Below are 18,140 nucleotides of genomic sequence, written 5' to 3'. Positions count from 1 at the left end.
GGAGGCTGCCCTGTTGCAGAGAGATTAGATTGTCTGGAATCCTCCAAGGAGGAGCTACAGACAGCTCCACCAAATCCGCAAACCAAGGCCTGCGAGGCCAATAGGGTGCCAGGAGGAGAAGCTCTGCTCTTTCCAGTAGGAGTTTGCGTATAAACCTGGCAATGAGGGGAAGAGGAGGGAAGGCATAAAGGAGGATCCCCTGAGGCCAGGGACTGCGGAATGCGTCCACCGCCTCCGCTCCTGGTGTCTGGAACCTGGAGAAGAAGCGAGGTAGTTGGTGATTGTCGCTGGAGGCGAATAAGTCCACCTGTGGGAGATCGAAGCGCTCCGCCAGCAATTGGAAGAGCTCGGGAGGCAGGCTCCATTCCGTGGGGTCCAGAGGAGCTCGACTGAGGGCATCGGCTCAAACGTTGTCCTTCCCCGCTATGTAGTCGGCCCGAAGGAAGAGTAGGTGGGACTCAGCCCAGAGACCGAGACGCCACATTTCCTCCATGAGAACTTTGGAGTGCGTTCCCCCCATGCGGTTGATGTGAGCCTTGGTCGAGATGTTGTCCGTTAAGACCACAACAGCTCGACCGGTGATGAGGGGCTCAAAATGGAGGAGGGCTAGATAGACCGCCCGCAACTCGAGGACATTGATGCTGAGAGATTGTTCCTGTAGCGACCAGCGTGTCAGCGTTCCAAATTAGGCTCTCTTCCAGCGCTGACATGAACAAGATGAAGCATAGAGCAGAAGCTTGATTTATTGCTGAGATGAACTTTTACCTAGTTTTTTGAATGTTACAGATAGTGTTTCCTGGGTGATGAGGGTGGGGGCCACATTCCTGTGAAAAGAACGTGCCGGGATGTAGAGATGGATCTGCATGATGGCCAATGGGACATTGGGGTTGGAGAGCGGAAGAGGAGGGGGTTGGAAGGAGGGGCCAGTTTGGCTGCAACTTGAATCAGGAATGTCGGATTCTGCTATTCTTAAAATAAAAGTGATTCATTAGAGACTTTGCGCTTGAGAATAAAGTTTATTTAAGATAGCCCCGAAACCTGATACAGCGGCCCTGAGCTGAGCTGGAGTCAAGGTGGGCTCCCCAACCTTGGAGGCTCGCATCTGTTGTGATGACTGCCCGCTGCGGCTCCAGGAACTTGGTCCCCCGAGACACAGCTGGGGACGACCACCATCGAAGAGACTCGAGTACCACTGCGGGAAGCCGAATCCTCCTGGAGGATGTGGAAGAAGCCGATTTTTGAAATGGTAGTAGGAGCCATTGAAGATCTCTGCTATGAAGCCGAGACCAAGGGACTATCCCGTAAGCTGATACCATTTTGCCGAGTAAGGTGGAAAGATCAGAGAGGGATGCAGACCGAGCGCGCCAAAGGCGGCGGGCTAGAGAAGAGAGATTCTCTATTCGGTCCCGGGATAAAAATACTTCAACCGTAGAGGTATCAATAAGGGCTCCCAGGTGCAGGATCCGTGTTGTAGGGACTAAATGGCTCTTGGCCCAATTTATAGAAAATCCGTGCTGTTGCAATGTGTGGAGAGTGTGGTTCAAGTCCCTCAGGGCCCGGTCCAAGGACCGTGACAGGATGAGAATATCATCCAAGTAGAACATGGCTCTAATTGGGGTGGAACAGATATGGGCCATAAGGGCCGCCATTATCTTGGAAAATACTCTGGGAGCCGAGGATAAACCAAAAGGGAGTGCACTATACTGAAAATGGCGCCCATTGTAACAAAAGCGGAGGAATTTGCGGTGCCCAGGCCGAATTGGAACGTGGAGGTAAGCTTCAGTTAAATCAATAGATGTCATATAGTCCCCCTGGCGGATACCCAGAAGGATAGATTGCAGGGAGTGCATCTTAAACCGGTGATACACGATGTGCCGGTTTAAGGATTTTAAATCGAGGATCGCTCTCCACCCCCCCGAAGCCTTGGGAACCAGAAAAAGGCGGGAATAGAAGCCCTGCCCCTCTGAGAGGGGGGGGGACGAGCTGGATAGCGCTAATATCCAGGAGGTGCTGGATGGCGGATTCCATCCTAGCGTTCTTGACAGGGTCCCAGGAGGGGGGGCAAGGGAGGAAAAGCTTCGGAGGAATGGAGTGGAACTCGAGAGAGAGAGAGACCAAAACGAATGGTGGACCTGACCCAGGAGTCCGAAACAGAGGAGTCCCATTGGGAAACAAAAAGGGATAAACGTCCGCCTATAGCTTGAGGAGGATTAGACTTAGCAGGACTTCCTGAAGGGACGGCCCCTACCTCCTCGAAAGGGCCGCCTGAACCCCACCCGGGAATTGGACCTGACCTGCTGATCTGATGGAGCTGGACCTCTGGAAGAGAAGGATCTCTGTGAGCGCTGAGGTAAGTAGGAGTCCGTGTTCTGGTAGGAAGTAGGGCGAAAGGAAGATGGAGGCCTGTAATCAGGACGGCGGTTGAGGGCAGGCAAGATTTTTCGATGATCCTTTGTTTCCACCAACAGAGGGTCAAGTTGAGCACCAAACAGTTTGTCCCCAGCAAAGGGGGAGGAAGCCAGACGCCACTTACTTCTAATATCAGCTTGCCAGTTGCGGAGCCACAAGAGGCGACGAGGTGATGGAGGTACTAATCGCCTTTGCAGAGAAACGAGCCGCATTCAGGGTGGCATCCGCTGAGAACTCTACTGCAGCCATGATCTTGTTGAGATCTTGATGGGAGCGGTGATCCGACGGAGGCAAGCGGGCTTGTAGTTGCCGTAACCAGAGGATGGTTGCCCTATTAAAAAAGGAGGCTGCAGACGATGCTTGCACAGACCAGGCAGAAGCCTGATGTCCTTTGATTAAGGTACGTTCTGCTTTCTTTTCCTCAGGGCGCAAACACTCCTCTGGAGGACCTGCGATAGGAGATGGAGAAGAGAGAGCCAGTACAGGAGAATCAACGGAGGGGACCTGGAGGAGGTGCGAAAACTCAGGGGCCATATTATAAAATTTTTTGTCCAAGTTGTTAGGTAGTGGACCCGAACTTGGGGAAGACCATTGGCGAAGAACGACATCAGAAAATAATTTTGGGGCAGGTACCACTTTCTTAGGGACTGAAGGTTCTTGAAAAAGGGCTGAGGTGGGGTCTGCTGAAGCTGATGAAGCATCCGTTAAAGAGGAGGAAGACCCTAGACGGGTGATATTTTGAGCCTTGAAGAGCAAGGAGTGAAACATATGAGGCCAGAAGAGGCCGATAAAGGCGGGTTGGTCAGGTTCTAGCCCCTCATCGTCAGAGAGATCATGGTCTACAATAAGTTCTCCCTCCGAGGGAATCATGGCTAGGAGAATCAATGATTTCTCCAGATTCTGATACTGCCTCCTCCACTTCCTGTTGAGAAAGGTCTCTATAGGAAAGATTATTATCAGCGTGGGCGGAAACCTCAGAAGGGGTCTTCTGTTGTAGGCCCTGAGCAATGCCTGGCGAATGGCCTCAGATATTAATCCGGCTAAGGCAGGAGGAATATTGGTGAAAGTCTGAAAGCCTGGATCAGGCTGAGGAGTGGAAGGGGTAGGGTTGGCTGGTTGATCCGTAGGAGGAGGAGAGACCTCATGAGCCACAGGGAACACTGATTCAACTTCAGCATTAGGAGAAAACCCCTCCTGGACAGACCTATCCGGGGACAAGGCCGGGGTAGGCTGAGGTGTAGCTCCCCCAGTGTTAGAGGCTAATGGGAGCATAGGCCCTGGAGGCTGCGAAACTGGGCCTGAATTAGATGTTGCCTGAGCCTTCAGAAAGGCCTTCTCCATGGCCTTGTGTCTTCTCTCCTCCTCCCTGGAAGGTTTGCTGGCTGGAGGAGGAGGAGGAGCTGAAGGGGCAGACCCTTTCTTTGTTTTGGGGGGCCTGCCTTTAGAGGTACCCTCTTCAGGGTCCTCCCCGTGGGCCCGTTTCCCCCTGTGATGAGCTTGGGAGGAATGGCGCGAATTTTGGGCGTCCGCCATTTTGAGAGTGGCGAGAATGAGGCCGAGGGAAGAAAATGGCCGCCGGAAAATACTTGCGATTGGAAACGGCCCAGGAGTTGAAGCGCCAGTCAGGGCTGCTAAGCGAGTGCTTGTGAGCGCAGCTATCACCGCCGGAGTCAAGCGGGATGGCCCGGAATCAGCCCGATCCACAATCCGAAGGGCTGAGTCTGAAACGTCCGCCGGTAAGGCGGGAAAGCCGGGAGACGCGGCAGGGCGAACCCGTGTGCGCGCCAACGAAGCCGCCCGATTGCGGCTAATGCGGAGAAAAAGCGGCCGCTGCTGAAGGCAAAGGCGGCCGGCAGTTAAAGGGCAAGACCAAAATCGTTGTTGTAGTTCGTTCCGATGTCAAATAATCATATAAATTGCAGAAAGGACTGGAGAACACTATAGACACAGCTGTCCAAGGCAGACTGAGTCGAAAAACTGGAGACAAGCAGGAAGAGGCGGAGCTTGTGCATCTAGTAGACTCGGTCTGATTGGAATTAAAATAGCAGATGCTTTCCTTATTGATAAAATCCATTCTACAAGGCAGGATACATGTGCGGGCTTACATAACTACTCTAAGATAGAATTTTGCCTGCTTAACACTCTTTTATTGGAAAAAGAGAGGATTGCCCCACTACTTCCAGGTATGTGTCCCATTTTTCCTGAGGAGAAAATGTTTTACTTGGCAACCTAATGCAGTGTTTCTCAATCTTGAGAACTTTTAAGATATGTGGACTTCAACTGGAATTCTGAGTTGAAGTCCACACATCTTATACTTGCTAAAAACTGGCCTAATGGCTGAATCTTTTAGAGTATATAGAATGATCTATTCCCTTGCCATGACTTTGCCATGTAGTGCAGAGATGGTGTCAAGGCATATATTTTTTTCTTACACTTGTCATCATGTTAAACTTCTAATAAACAAACTATATAGACTGTTACACCTCATTCTTTTCCTTCATAAGCCAGGAGACACAGTTTCATTAGACTTTATAATAAATGCCTAAGATTATCAATATGGCCTGATGCCATTCTGGTGATAAAGGATATCTTCTTTAAGGGAGCCCATTTCAGTCTCTTCTGTGGCCTCCTCTACAACCATGAAACAACTTATCTATTCAAGTTGTCTAGAACTACAATTTGCACAATCTGCTGATTTTTATTAGAGGCCCATAATTCATAGCTAGTTTTCTATTTCATATATAGGATGTTAAGCTTCATCAATCCTATACTCATAATTCAGAGACTGATGATGATGAAACAGAGAGGAAAAAATGCCATCTTAAAGCAATACACTGCTGTGTAAACTACCAGCAAAAAAAAAATAAAAATCAACCTGATCTTTTATCTATGACTAAATTCATTTATGCCTTCACTTAGATGTAAACATTTCAGGCCATCTACAGCTACTTACATCTACTACAAAATATTTTGCTCTCTTCCTCCCATTTCAGAGTTCTCCCTTTCACTCCTGATCCACACCTCCCCTGATCAAAGCTTTACAAAACCTTTACAAGCTTAATCTGCCTGGATAGCCATGCAAGCAGGCTGTGGAAAAGGGGAGAGGATATATTGAAAAAAGGAATGAAAACAATTGTAGAAGTAACAAAAGACATAAGAGTGTTACTCAAAGATGAGTATCAGTGGGTGACTGATGCAACTGAAATACCTCCCTTCCCTTTCTTGCCCAGGGTCAAGAGGAAGGAGAAAAAGAAAGGCTAGAAAGGGAGATCTTACCAGCTTAGCTGAAGAAAAGATAAATAATGCCTCCCTTCTTATTATAGTGAATTAGAAGAATGGAGCAGCAGAGATGTTTGAAATCTTGTGAGCTCCATTTGATAAAGAAATGAAATTAGAAGTAGAGGCACAATATCTTTTAGCCACCCACAACCAGAAAACAGACAGATGGACACATCTGTAAAGAGCTATGGGAATGGTCTTCAGGGAAATATATAGTAGATCTTACAAAAATAAAGCAGCACCTTTGAGCCCTGAAAAAGGTGATAGTATTATGAAAAGACTCTGTGGTTGCTTCCTGATTCTCTGGTGTAAAAGAGAGAGAGGAAAAACACAATCAGACAATCAGGAAAGAGTTTATATAATCATGTCAAAACTGAATCTTCCTATTTCAACTATGAAGAGAAAAACCAAATTTTGATTGGCCTAAAAATGTAGGAATATATATATAAACTCTGGAAAACAGACATTTACATAGGTTTTTATTTTACATTTTGCAAATCTTTGTGCATATGGCTACATTTTTATTTGCAATAACACAACTAATCTAGTTGAGTTATGTCTGTAATTTTCTACTGTAAGCAAGTTCAGGACAGATAATATGGAGAGTCAAATTTATTGCTTTGGCTAATGGGAGGTAACAAATTATTCAGTCCTAGTGTCACAATATAGGTCAAAAGACAGCCAATAATCATAATGCAACAGATATAACTAATAACATAAATAGTGATGACATACTTGAAAATACAATACTATTTCAAAATTTAATCCAAATTTCTTAGAAGTTATAATCACAGCTAAATTTCTATCCTGAAGAATACTCATTTTTCACTCTGAACAGTTTTAAGCCAAATAATTTCATCACACACTATCTTTCTGAATTACAAAAATGTTGCTTCCAAAATAAAGAAGGCTTGGGATAAAGGCGCATACTCCATTAAGTGTAAGGCATTACTTTCTTTAAATCACTTACTTTGGAGCTGAAGGACCTCTAGGCCATGTTCCATCTTCATTTTTTTGTTCTATCACTAATACCTATATGCAACAAAAGGGACAAACATGAACTTCATTCAGTTTAGAATAATGGAGCATAATTTATATTCACAGGTAGTCTTGACTTATGACAATTGGGCCCAAAATTTTTGTTGCTAAGTGAAACATTTAAGTGAGCTTTGCCCCATTTTACAACCGTTCTTGTCACAGTTTTTAAGTGAAGCATTGCAGTTAAGTTAGTATCATGGTTGTTAAATGAATCTGGCTTCCCCACTGACTTTGCTTGTCAGAAGGTCGCAAAAGGTGATCAAGTGATCAGTTGGGCACTGCAACTGTCATAAATATTGCCAAGCATCTGAATATTGATCACGTGGCCATGGCGATGCTGTATGGTCATAAGTGTGAAAAAGTCATGTCACTTTTTTCAATGCTGTTGTAACTTTGAATATTCGCTAAATGAACTGTTGTGAGTTTAGGACTACTACTCACCTGTACGCTGAAGCATGTACAAATGATAGATTTTTTAATTATGCCAATATTATGAATCTTAATATTTTTACCTTACCCATTAAATTCAGATCAAAACCTTTATTTAAATCATTCTAGAATGTTGGTAAAGTATCATTTTTGGTACTACAGGTAGACTTCACTTAGAAACTCAGATAGTTACTGTTCAAAGTTACAATGGTGATGAAAACGGACGTTGCTTACCTGAACGTCCCTTCTCGACGCGCAGCTGGAGAATCCAAAGCTTGGATTCTCCAGCTGCGCGTCGAGAAGGGACGTTCAGGTAAGCAATGTCCGTATCAACTACTGAACAACCCGAAGCTTTGGATTCTCCAAGCTGCGCGTTGGAGAAGCTGCAAAGGTCATAATTGTGGGCTTTAGTTGCAAAGTATCTTTCTCCAACGCGCAGCTTGGAGAATCCAAAGCTTGGATTCTCCAGCTGCGCGTCGAGAAGGGACGTTCAGGTAAGCAACGTCCGTATCAACTACTGAACAACCCGAAGCTTTGGATTCTCCAGCTGCGCGTCGAGAAGGGACGTTCAGGTAAGCAACGTCCGATCTCTCTCAGTCACATGTTGACCAATAGAGTCAGTTAGTATACACTGCACTGTGCCTGACCTAGAGAACAAGAAACCGGAAAGTCTAGATGGCAGCATACTATCAATCAACATAATCAAAGTGAATAGTATTTATATTTTCAAATGTAGTGCCAGAAATATATATCATACCTGTCCCTGGTATAAGCCAGCATCCTGTATGGTACTGTCTGGTTTATTCAAAGGTTCAAATGTATTACTCATGTATTTGTTCCACAATCTTGTTTCCTTTTCATCTGGAATACTAAAGGTTTTCCTTATCTCTTTTTCAATTGTATCTACATGTATAGAAAAACATTGGTATTTAATTTATTTTAAAGTACTTTGATTCTAGGTGGCATACAATAATATAGCAAAGAAATACACAATAAAATATATATAATATAAAAGCTTATATCAAAGTTACCAGTAAAAATATTTGCAATCAAAGGCAAAACCCAAGATAGACACTTGCCAATGTCTAAAGGCTGCAAAATTCTGAATGAGAGAATATAAAGTTAAAATTGAATCTTAGCAAGACATAATTGGTGTTTGTTCATTGAAGGATTCAAGTGGTTCCAGTGGTGACTCTTAATGGGGAAGCACTACCAGCTGCTTGAAAAACAGATAGAAGTTTTTCAAGATATGAGTACTTTGCCATAGGGATTCCTGTCTACTGCTCACACACATTACTGCAAAGCACTTTATGTAGAGCTACCTTTAGAGACCATTTATTATCTAGCATTTGTCAATTGGAACACATTACAACTGTCTTCTATATTGGCTTCCTATAAGCTTCTGGTGCAATGTAAACTGTTAATGTTTACCTATGTGGCTTAGATATACTTTTAGAACCATGTTCATCTGCTTGATTTAATCCAACCTATTTGATCTTGTCAGGAAAAATAACTGAAGGTTACCCATTTCTGGGTTGTGAGAGGGGCCAAGACCTAAAAGTGCTACTCTGTTGTAGCAATGCTGATCCTCTCAAATGGTCTCCACAGGAAGTCAGATTAGCCTTGACTTTAGTTACCTCAGGAAACAAGCTTTTCTGGAGACATTTGGGCTTTTCTGGAGGCATTTGCAGATGCTTGTTTTTTAAATTTTCTGTTAGAATGTAGGTTATTTTGAATACTGTATTACTGTGAAACCATAGGGAGTCCAATGGAAATGAGGCAGAATAAAAATGTGATAAAGAATGTAAACATGTCTCTGTGACTGCCAGTGCCTGTGTCTCAAGTATACTCTTATGAAATTAGAGTAAATTTGCTAATTCAATATTGTCATTACAAGCAAAAAGGAATTTGAACTTAAGACACTTTAAAAGAAGCTTGCAAATGATTTTGATTGTTGACCATACCTTTTTACACCATTATTTTTAAGTAATAAGTTCAGTTATTTGTTTTAGTGAAATAAATTATTTGCGCTCCAGACTTCATTTAGAATTTAAAAAGCTAGGGCATGAACTGCTAAAGTTTGGTTTAGTGTTATATAGAAATTCAGCCAATGTCTGAAAGAAATTATGTTGTGCATTTCAGATGAAAAATTTAATTTTTATGAGCTAAGATGCTTTCATTTATATTAGAGAAAGTTTTTCCACTTATGGTCAAATAAGAATAATATATTTTGGAAAAATTAGTGTCTGCGTATACTTTCTAAAATTAAAATGGGATAGTTTGGGATAATTTTAATATATCAAATTCAATAGTTAATACAGTGATATACCATAACATTTATTTTATGGAAGCAATGCATGACAAAGAACTTATTTTTAAAAGTAATTCAGCTACATAGTTATAAGAAATTTCAGTGGTCATACCTATTGTATCGGCTTTACTAAACCTTCGTGTCACTACATTGTTTATATTTCCATTTTCACATAATTTCAATTCTGTCAAATAAACTTCCACCTTGCAGTGCTTGACAAACATACCCTGTTCAACTACCTGGAAAATAAGCAGATCAAAACTGAATGGAATATATACATTCCTAAATATATAATACACAATTTTCAGATGTTTAATCTTTATTTTGTACTAAGATGCTTTATAAGCCATGTAAGGTTGTGAAGATTAGATCAAAATTTAATTTCCACTTTAAAGATAGATTTATAATGAAACAACCTACTTTTTTTAAAAAAAATACTAAACACACTAGCAACATAAATAGCTTATTGGCACTAGATACCAGCAATATTTTTGAAATTGGATATATTAATTTCATTTTTATTTAGGAAAACAATCTTAACTTTATTCTTCAACATAAATTACTAATAGCCAACAAAACTTGGAAACTGAGGTAAGCAGAATGTTCACAATCACCTCTTATATATTTCCATCTGATCTTCTATGCTGTTACTGCATAAATCAGCCATGTAGACTGTCCTGAAAATAGCCATCAGCTTGGTATGTGATTCATCAAATAAGGCAAAAAAGGAAGTACCAAATAACTGCTAGAAATCATATGCTATAGCAACAGAATCAATGAATTCTCACTAGGGGGGGAAGGGTATTAATAGACAAATGTCCTTAGATTTTGAAAGAAAGCTGAATTTAATATATAAAGCTTGAACACCAAATATTTATATGTATGGTTACTGGTCTCCTAATAAGGTTGTATTTTTATAAAAAATTCTTATTATTGCTAAAGTTATAGACCCATGTGCATGCCAGAGTTTCAAAGAAGCATTAAATCTGTAGCATCAAATATCATTTTCCTAATGATTTTTATTGTCTTTTTCGTTAAGAAAAAAATTAGAATATTTAGACATTTAGAGGTTTATACTCCATTTCCAACAAGTTGCCGTAAGAAGTTATAGAAAAAAGTAATTTACATTACAAAACATATTAAATCAGCCACTGTAAATTGTGACATTATGCTTTGGTGAAAAATATCTATGAATTCTCTGAAGCCACCACAATCATGTATCACACATACACAAATACTTAAATGGCCTGCAGAAATCTTTAACTTTAGCAGAAATACAATAACCTATAACATTCTCAGTTATGCAGTTTAAAAACTTAGCATTATAGAATACATTACAAAACATAATCTATGTATTATATATTATAAAACATAATTTATTTTATCACACTTTATTAAAGATATTAGGATTAAATGATTATTGTCCTCAATAAGCTAAATTATTTCAATTACCATCAAATAATTTTTATATTTTAGCACTGAATTAAACTTCCACAGTTTATATTAAAGTTTTATTATTAAATTTCAATCAAGAACTTAAATATGCATATGAACTCACGTTATTTATTTCAATAAAAGAAATACTCACAAACAGACAAAAATAATAACTTAAGAGGACCGGTATTTTCATAGCTAAATAAGTACACTTTGTAACATTAATTTTAGCATTTAAATGTTCAGTATAAAGAAATATTGATATTTTAAGCATATACATTACTTTTCTTCAAAACATATATTTATTAAACAACTATGGATTGTTTAGGATTAAGTTAACAATCTTCTTGCAGTGAATTTGTATGGATATTGGCAAAGAGAAGCTACCTCAAGAAATATTTCCGGGGGGGGGGCATACATATCTACAAGGAAGAAGATTGAAGAGATATACAAAAGTGGAAGATGTTACAACTAAGTCAGTCAAATAATTATCTTAATAAAATGCATTAGCTATAGCTACTTCATCTTTATATCTTGTATATCTTATATATCAAGCAAAAATCAAATGTTAATAACACAGGATGCTCCAGAGTCTGGCATGCAAAAGTTAAGTGCAGACTTAAAGGACCAGGCAAGAAATATAAACAATAAAGTGCAAATTAAATGAAATTAGCACGCATTACCTATACATTTAGATTAGAACTTGCTTTGCTGTACCAAGGAAAGAACAAATTTAGACTTTATCTGTAGAAGACTGTCAAAGAATAGGTAATAGAAATGTTTTAGGATTAGTCAAGGAGAAACAAATGACAATGAGGCTAGGATTTGAGATAACTGATACTTTAACATAAGAAATACTTGCTGCATAGTTCTTTGTTCTGATACTAACAAACAAGAGTTTTGTGAACAGTGAACAAATCTAAATGTTAGTACCAGAACTAACTCACATAAAGTTCAATGTGGCTTGGGGAAAAAAAACATTTTTGTTTTTTTAGGAGGGTGGGGAGTTGTTATAAACAAAAGAATTTCCAAATACTATTTTTAACATTTCAGTGTTTTACTATAGGAGGTACCTTGCGTGCAATAGGTTCTTGACTTTCCAGAAGAGTATACCAGCTAACTAGTTTGTTCCATCCTTCAGTTGGTAAAAGAATGTAGTCCAGCTCATCAATAAGATGCTCTTTAAGAGATTGACAATCCCCATCTATGAGGAAAAAGTATTAATGTTTACTTATAGCCAATACGGAACATGTGCTAAAACACTGAGATTACAATTGAGAATCTTTAAAAAAATGAATATAACTTAGTCTATGATGGAAGTAAGCCAATTTCTGAATTACACTGTCCCACAAAATATTTTTTGTAAGAGATTCTTAGAAATATACTATTCTACTAATCCACAATATTTGGTACACAAAGGATAACTATTACTGATATCTCAATTTAATCACTACTGTACTTTTTAATCTATTTTAAACTTTTAATTTACTTTTAAGATACTTTCATCTTCTATTTTAAACAAATTTCAGAAAGTTTAAAGTTTATTGTGCTTTTTCAATACAAAATAATTTGTATTTTTCCCTCTTTGGCAGCAGAAAGTTGCTTTGTGAAAATTCTGGAAAATTTTGAAAATTCTAGAAATATTAGATAATTGCAATTAAATATTCTCTTCTTGTAGGTTTTCATCAAATATTTGAATCCCATGAATTAGGACACAGGCTGTGGAGTCACTAAAAAAACCGCAACAATAAATTATCTTATTAATATACTGAGACACCCCAGAATTTTTTAAAATAGGAAACACAAGTAAATTACCTTTGAGAAGTCCAGAATTATCAATAGGACCAGGATAAACATTCTGATCTCCCATTTGATACTTGTCCCAGCTGTCAAATCCAACATATTTTTTCCACTGCTTGAACCAACGACTATCCACTAAATACCTTCAAAAGAACATGGTATATATATTATGAAACAATTTCACAGACCTGCATGATTGCTCGCATAATTTCCCAAACATAGATGTCACTATGTATCAGGATATCTGATTCTACTATCAAAACTTTGCACATTTTTAATAAATAATTCTGGTGCTATATTTATAGAAATCTATTTAGACATACATTTTTATATCCAAGCAGGATCTTAAGCAAATCCACATTCTGTAGAAATTTAAAAGAAAATACTGATTTAATTTAATTAATTTAATTTAATTTAATTAATTAAATTTATATGCCGCCCCTCTCCAAAGACTCAGGGCAGCTCACAATACATTTAAAAAAATAATTAAAAAAACATTTAAAAATTAAAAACATTAAAAACTCATTCACGCCATTCATGGCCGGATCTCGCCAGATCACAAGAGCGAGATCAACGGCCTCAGGCCTGCGGAAAAGCCAGGTCTTCACCGCTTTTCGGAAGGCCAATAGGGTGGGGATGGTCTGGACCTCAGGAGGTAACTGGTTCCAGAGAGCTGGGGCAGCCACAGAGAAGAGCCTCCCCCGTGGGCCCGCCAGCCGGCATTGTTTAGCTGACGGGACCCGGAGGAGACCAACTCTGTGGGATGTTACCGGTCGCTGGGAGCTATGCGGCAGAAGGCGGTCTCGAAGATAACCTGGCCCTGAGCCATGTAGGGCTTTAAAGGTAATAACCAACACCTTGAATTGTGACAGGAGACCAATAGGGAGCCAGTGCAGCTTGTGGAGAATTGGTGTAATGTGGGTGTACCTAGGTGCACTGACAGCTCGTGCGGCTGCGTTCTGGACCAACTGTAGTCTACGAACACTTTTCAAGGGTAGCCCCATGTAGAGCGCATTGCAATAATCTAACCGTGAGGTGACAAGGGCATGAGTGACTGTGAGGAGAGCCTCCCGATCTAAGCAATAGAAGCTATTGCTTCACTTCTACTAAATTCCTGCCACAGGTAGCAGCTAAACAAATCCAGATGTTTGTATTTCCTAGCCAAGTTGCTCAAATGTTTATCTACTGTGCAAATCTAGGTTCTCTGGATATATTTGAAATCAAACTAAACAGGTTATCCTCACTATTACCATTTGCCATGCCAAAGTTATACGATTTTTTTGCTTGCATTATATTGGTTACTTTAATACAATTGGGAATCTGATGAAATGGTTCTATCCTTTTCTGGTTTTCAGAAGCTAACTACTTATTCCTCTTCTGTCATTTATACTGGGTTCCCATATGGAACATATCACTCTGTTCTTAAACCTATTTATCAAAGTGTTTGTGAGGATATGGATCAGCTATTGATATTCACATTTACTTTTCCTTTATGAATTATGCTATGCCATGGATATGGGGAGATTTGAAATGTCTGTTTATTGGAGTTCTTTGGCATTCAAACAAAAATTTCAAGTCAAGCAGAAAAGGAAAGAAGAAGCCCAGTAAGACATGCTAGGACAACGAGTTGGAGTTGTGGCATGAGTGCCTGGAGTTGTGGCATGAGTTGTGGCATATAACTCTTGCCAGTGACTCCTTAAAGAAACTGCTTTTTTTCTTTTACATTGTAGCTGTGGATCACTGGAAAACATGCACTTTAAGGAGCACCAAGAGGATGCAATGAGATCTTCTGGAAAGTGGAATGGCACACTGTCAATCACTCTTAACACAAACAAATATTTCTCTGTGGGAGCCTAGAAAAAAATGCAACTTTTTAAAGGAAGTACCAACAGATATGTTGTGCACAGCCATTCCCATTGATCTTTTGACTCTGAATCTGAAGCACAACACATTCCAATTTTCCAAATATTTTTTCCCAAAGCCTGCCATGATTATTCCTGGCTCTCCAATTAGCTACAGTATCATCACTTCAATACCAGATTATTTAGAAATACTGAGGTGGATTTATTCTGCTTTTAAACCTTTGCTATTTTAATTCAAGCTTAATAGGCATTCTGCTATAATTTAAGACTGGAATTTAGATTAATGAAATAAATTTCCTTTAAATTAAGGATTAGGGTTATGATTAAACAGTTTTAAGAAATAAAGCATTTAGAAGATACATTTAAGATACAAATTGAAGTGTATTACAGTACACTATACAGTAAATTGTCTAAGAGATATTATAAGCAACCCGCTTTTTATTTATAATGAAAGAAAATTACATTCCAAACATGTTAGCATGTGAAGCAATAATTGAATTTAACTTTATAAAATTATAATATCATAGCTGGAATGAGAAAAAATATTGAAAACTAGTAAGGCAAGATCATATTATTTCTCTTATTATTATCCTAATGATCATGATTGCTAATATTATGGTAATTCTAAATATTGGCAATTAAGGTTCAGCTCCAAAACATCAGTTTCCAAATCTCATCATATAAATGAAAAGCACAATAGCTGAAGTTTTAAAAAAATTTCCTCCGGAAAGATCCAAACTTTGACATAGAAACAATCTGTATATAGAAAAACCTAACTAAAATTTGTGAATCTTTGAGTCTTTAATACCAAGTAAATGTAGTTATAATTATGAACTACCTTAACCGTGGGGATGATTTCAGTAAGTAGGGGATACAATATATTGCATACTTCTGGAAATAAGATAAAATTGTTTAAAGTATATTTCAAAGTACATATGCATATGGAGTATAAAGTGAACCACACCAAAAATGTTGCAGGGTACTGTAGTAATAATCTCCTACGCTAAAATCTTGTATGGTTATCAGGAAATAAAACCGAATACTGATGTATGCCATTCTAAACTTTTGGAAAAAATGTAACTAATAGAAATACATATAACTATTCAGCTATTCATTTTTTCTCCATGAAAGAAAGAATGCTGTATTCTTCTTCCTCAGATAGAATCTGTGCAGTTATCTCTGCCCAAAACTCAAATTTATAAAAGTTGGACTAAATTGTGATTGACAGTCTTAGTATACGGTCACAATTTAAGCTTGTTTCCTTTCCTATCAGCAATTTTATATATGAGCGGTGTACAGCACACTTTTGAATTCAACATGTAAGAACAGAAAGCCAAATTGTTTAACAATTGTTTGCATTGGTGAAAATATATACTTGACATTAAATACTGTTAGAATTGTGCAGATTAACATTTCAAAATAATGCTCTAATTTCAAAATCTATTACTGAAAGGTGAAATTCATAGAACATATTTCCAAGTGTATATGATTAGATTGTAACACCAAAATAACTTTCAAAAACTTAAGCTGATTCATGCACCTGATGGATCTACTCATCTGCATGTGATTCACCACCCAAAATCAATGGCAATGGAAGGCAAACTGGCATTTTTACTTATTGCTATTTCTCTACTGGGTGTACTTCCTATTGCCACAATATGTATACTCATTAAGTGAATTCCAAGCCAATTTAGCCTCATTGAATACTGCAAAATCAATAATTGTATGGTGCAGGACTATACAACTTCTGCTGGTTTAAGGATTGCAGCAAGGCCTCTGTGGATATAGAGGGCTGTACTCTGAAAGTGGCCAGGGGTATATATAGCCCATTTTGAGAGAGGGCTTCAGGAAAGAAGTAAAATATGTATATCACGAAGACTCAATATGCTCATTTTACAAGTTTAATATCTCTGCAAACCTAAAATGTACACATTTATGGGCCCAGCCTTTCAGAAAAGAGTGCACTTGGAGCTATTGGTGAGTCTCTTGTTTGCACTTTTTCCATTCCTGGTACAGAAGCCAATGAATGGAAGATTAGGACTCAGTGTGCACAATCCACTGTTTTCCTCCCATCTCTGAGGAAAATATTTATGGTAATGTAAACTGTACCTTAATCCATAAATATTGAAATATTAATTAACTAAGGTTTAGCATATTAATACAGAATGTTATAAAATCCAAATTTCAAGTCTTTAATAAAACATTGATATTTATGTATCTAAAATATAAATTAGGGTATGAGATTGAACAGCCCTTTTCTTCTCAGCCCCTAAACTGCTCTTAATTTAAAAGACATCTTCTCTGATTTTGGAGCCAGCCTAGACATTATAGATGAGTATACAGTAATTTCCTTTTAGAGACTAAATTAATGGACATAATCAAACTCTGCAGCAATGAATTCTTTAAACAAAAATACATTAAAGCTTCTTTTCTGGATTGCCCCAAATCTCCTAGCATTTTGGATTATGATATTATTTTAGGTGCTACAATTTGGGGAGGAAAAAATCACTCTTTCTCCACTTTCTCAGCATCTTTCCTAATTTTATAAACCTTCAACTGACCCTCCATTGCTGTTTTACTCCCTTCCTTTCTGCAGTCACTGTTATGACCATGAAGTTAGCAGAATTCTGAAGGGAGTGGCAGGGGAGGAAGAGCCGAGTGTTGTGCAAAGAACCGGGTGAGATATAAACCCAAGAAGTGCCTGCAGCCCTCCCATCGATCCCGTCCAGAGAGACAGGCCTTACCATGGAAGCTGCTTGGGAAGCTTCTCTGGGAATGAGAAACCTTGCCCGAAATACTCATTCGCGGCGTTCTTCCACCTAGGACGGGTTGCCACCATTTGAAACAATGGAGAAAATACTTGGCGGCAGCGGCCACCTTTGCCTCCCCGCAGGTGAGGAGTTAGCGCCGTGCCGCCAGGGCGCTGAGGCAAAGCCCGTCATAGGCGCCGGAGGGGGAAAAAAGGGTGCCCGGAAATCTGCTCCCGGGATAGGAAGGAGTCTCCCGTGAACTAACAAGGGGCAAGAAGGGCAGAGGAGGGGTGCCGCCTCCCTCGCCAAAAGGCGCCCAGGCAGGCACCGCCCGCACCTGTCACCGAAAGGGGCCCTCAAACATCCCCCCACCCCGTTCGCCATCCCTTCCTTTTTCCTCACCAGGTGTCGCCCTTGCGGAGAGCCGTCTTGAGCAGCGCCGCGATATCCGAGCGCTGGGTCTCCAGGTCCGCCGCGCCTCCCTCCGCCATGTCTTCCAGCCCCGGAGCGGCGGCGGCAACAGCTGCGAAAGTGACGGCAGCAGGCGGAGAGGCGGCGGCGGCGGCAGTGGCTGCAGGAACAGGAGCGGCGGCAGTGGCAGGGGCGGCCCGCGCTGCATGCTGGGAGTGACGCCGCGCGGCGACCGGGGAAACGCCCTCCACGACCCCCTCCCACTTCGGCAAACCCATGGATGGCGGCGGGAAGGAGACGAAGAGAGCGCGTGAGAATTCGAAACGAGAAGAGCGGCGGCTCGGCCTGAGAGCATCCCCAGGCTGCTGGGAGGACTATACGGCTCCAATCAATGAGACTACGCATGCGGTGTTGGGA

The 18,140-nt window shown here is 40.0% G+C and overlaps 1 protein-coding gene across 5 annotated transcripts in view; it reads right to left on the bottom strand.

Moving 5' to 3' along the window:
* Positions 1-17,929, bottom strand: part of USP15 (ubiquitin specific peptidase 15) — a 63,810-nt gene extending 45,881 nt beyond the window's left edge. For 3 of the 5 annotated variants that reach the window (XM_070948041.1, XM_070948043.1, XM_070948046.1), the window contains exons 1-6: positions 17,715-17,887; positions 12,716-12,843; positions 11,974-12,104; positions 9,579-9,705; positions 7,913-8,058; positions 6,659-6,720 (exon numbers count right to left, since the gene is read on the bottom strand). In XM_070948041.1, the coding sequence (XP_070804142.1) occupies positions 6,659-6,720; positions 7,913-8,058; positions 9,579-9,705; positions 11,974-12,104; positions 12,716-12,843; positions 17,715-17,803 (683 nt within the window). In that variant the 5' untranslated portion in view covers positions 17,804-17,887. Of the gene's footprint in view, positions 1-6,658; positions 6,721-7,912; positions 8,059-9,578; positions 9,706-10,080; positions 10,145-11,973; positions 12,105-12,715; positions 12,844-17,714 lie in introns of those variants that run through there. The other 2 variants (XM_070948040.1, XM_070948042.1) reach the window with 2 other exon arrangements.
* Positions 17,930-18,140: the final 211 nt, after the last annotated feature.

This window comes from Pituophis catenifer, unplaced genomic scaffold (genome assembly GCF_029215685.1).
Source record: "Pituophis catenifer annectens isolate HBS135680 unplaced genomic scaffold, rPitCat1.0.hap2 SCAF_7, whole genome shotgun sequence".
Lineage (NCBI taxonomy): Eukaryota > Metazoa > Chordata > Lepidosauria > Squamata > Colubridae > Pituophis > Pituophis catenifer.
This window is presented reverse-complemented; position numbering and strand designations above follow the sequence as displayed.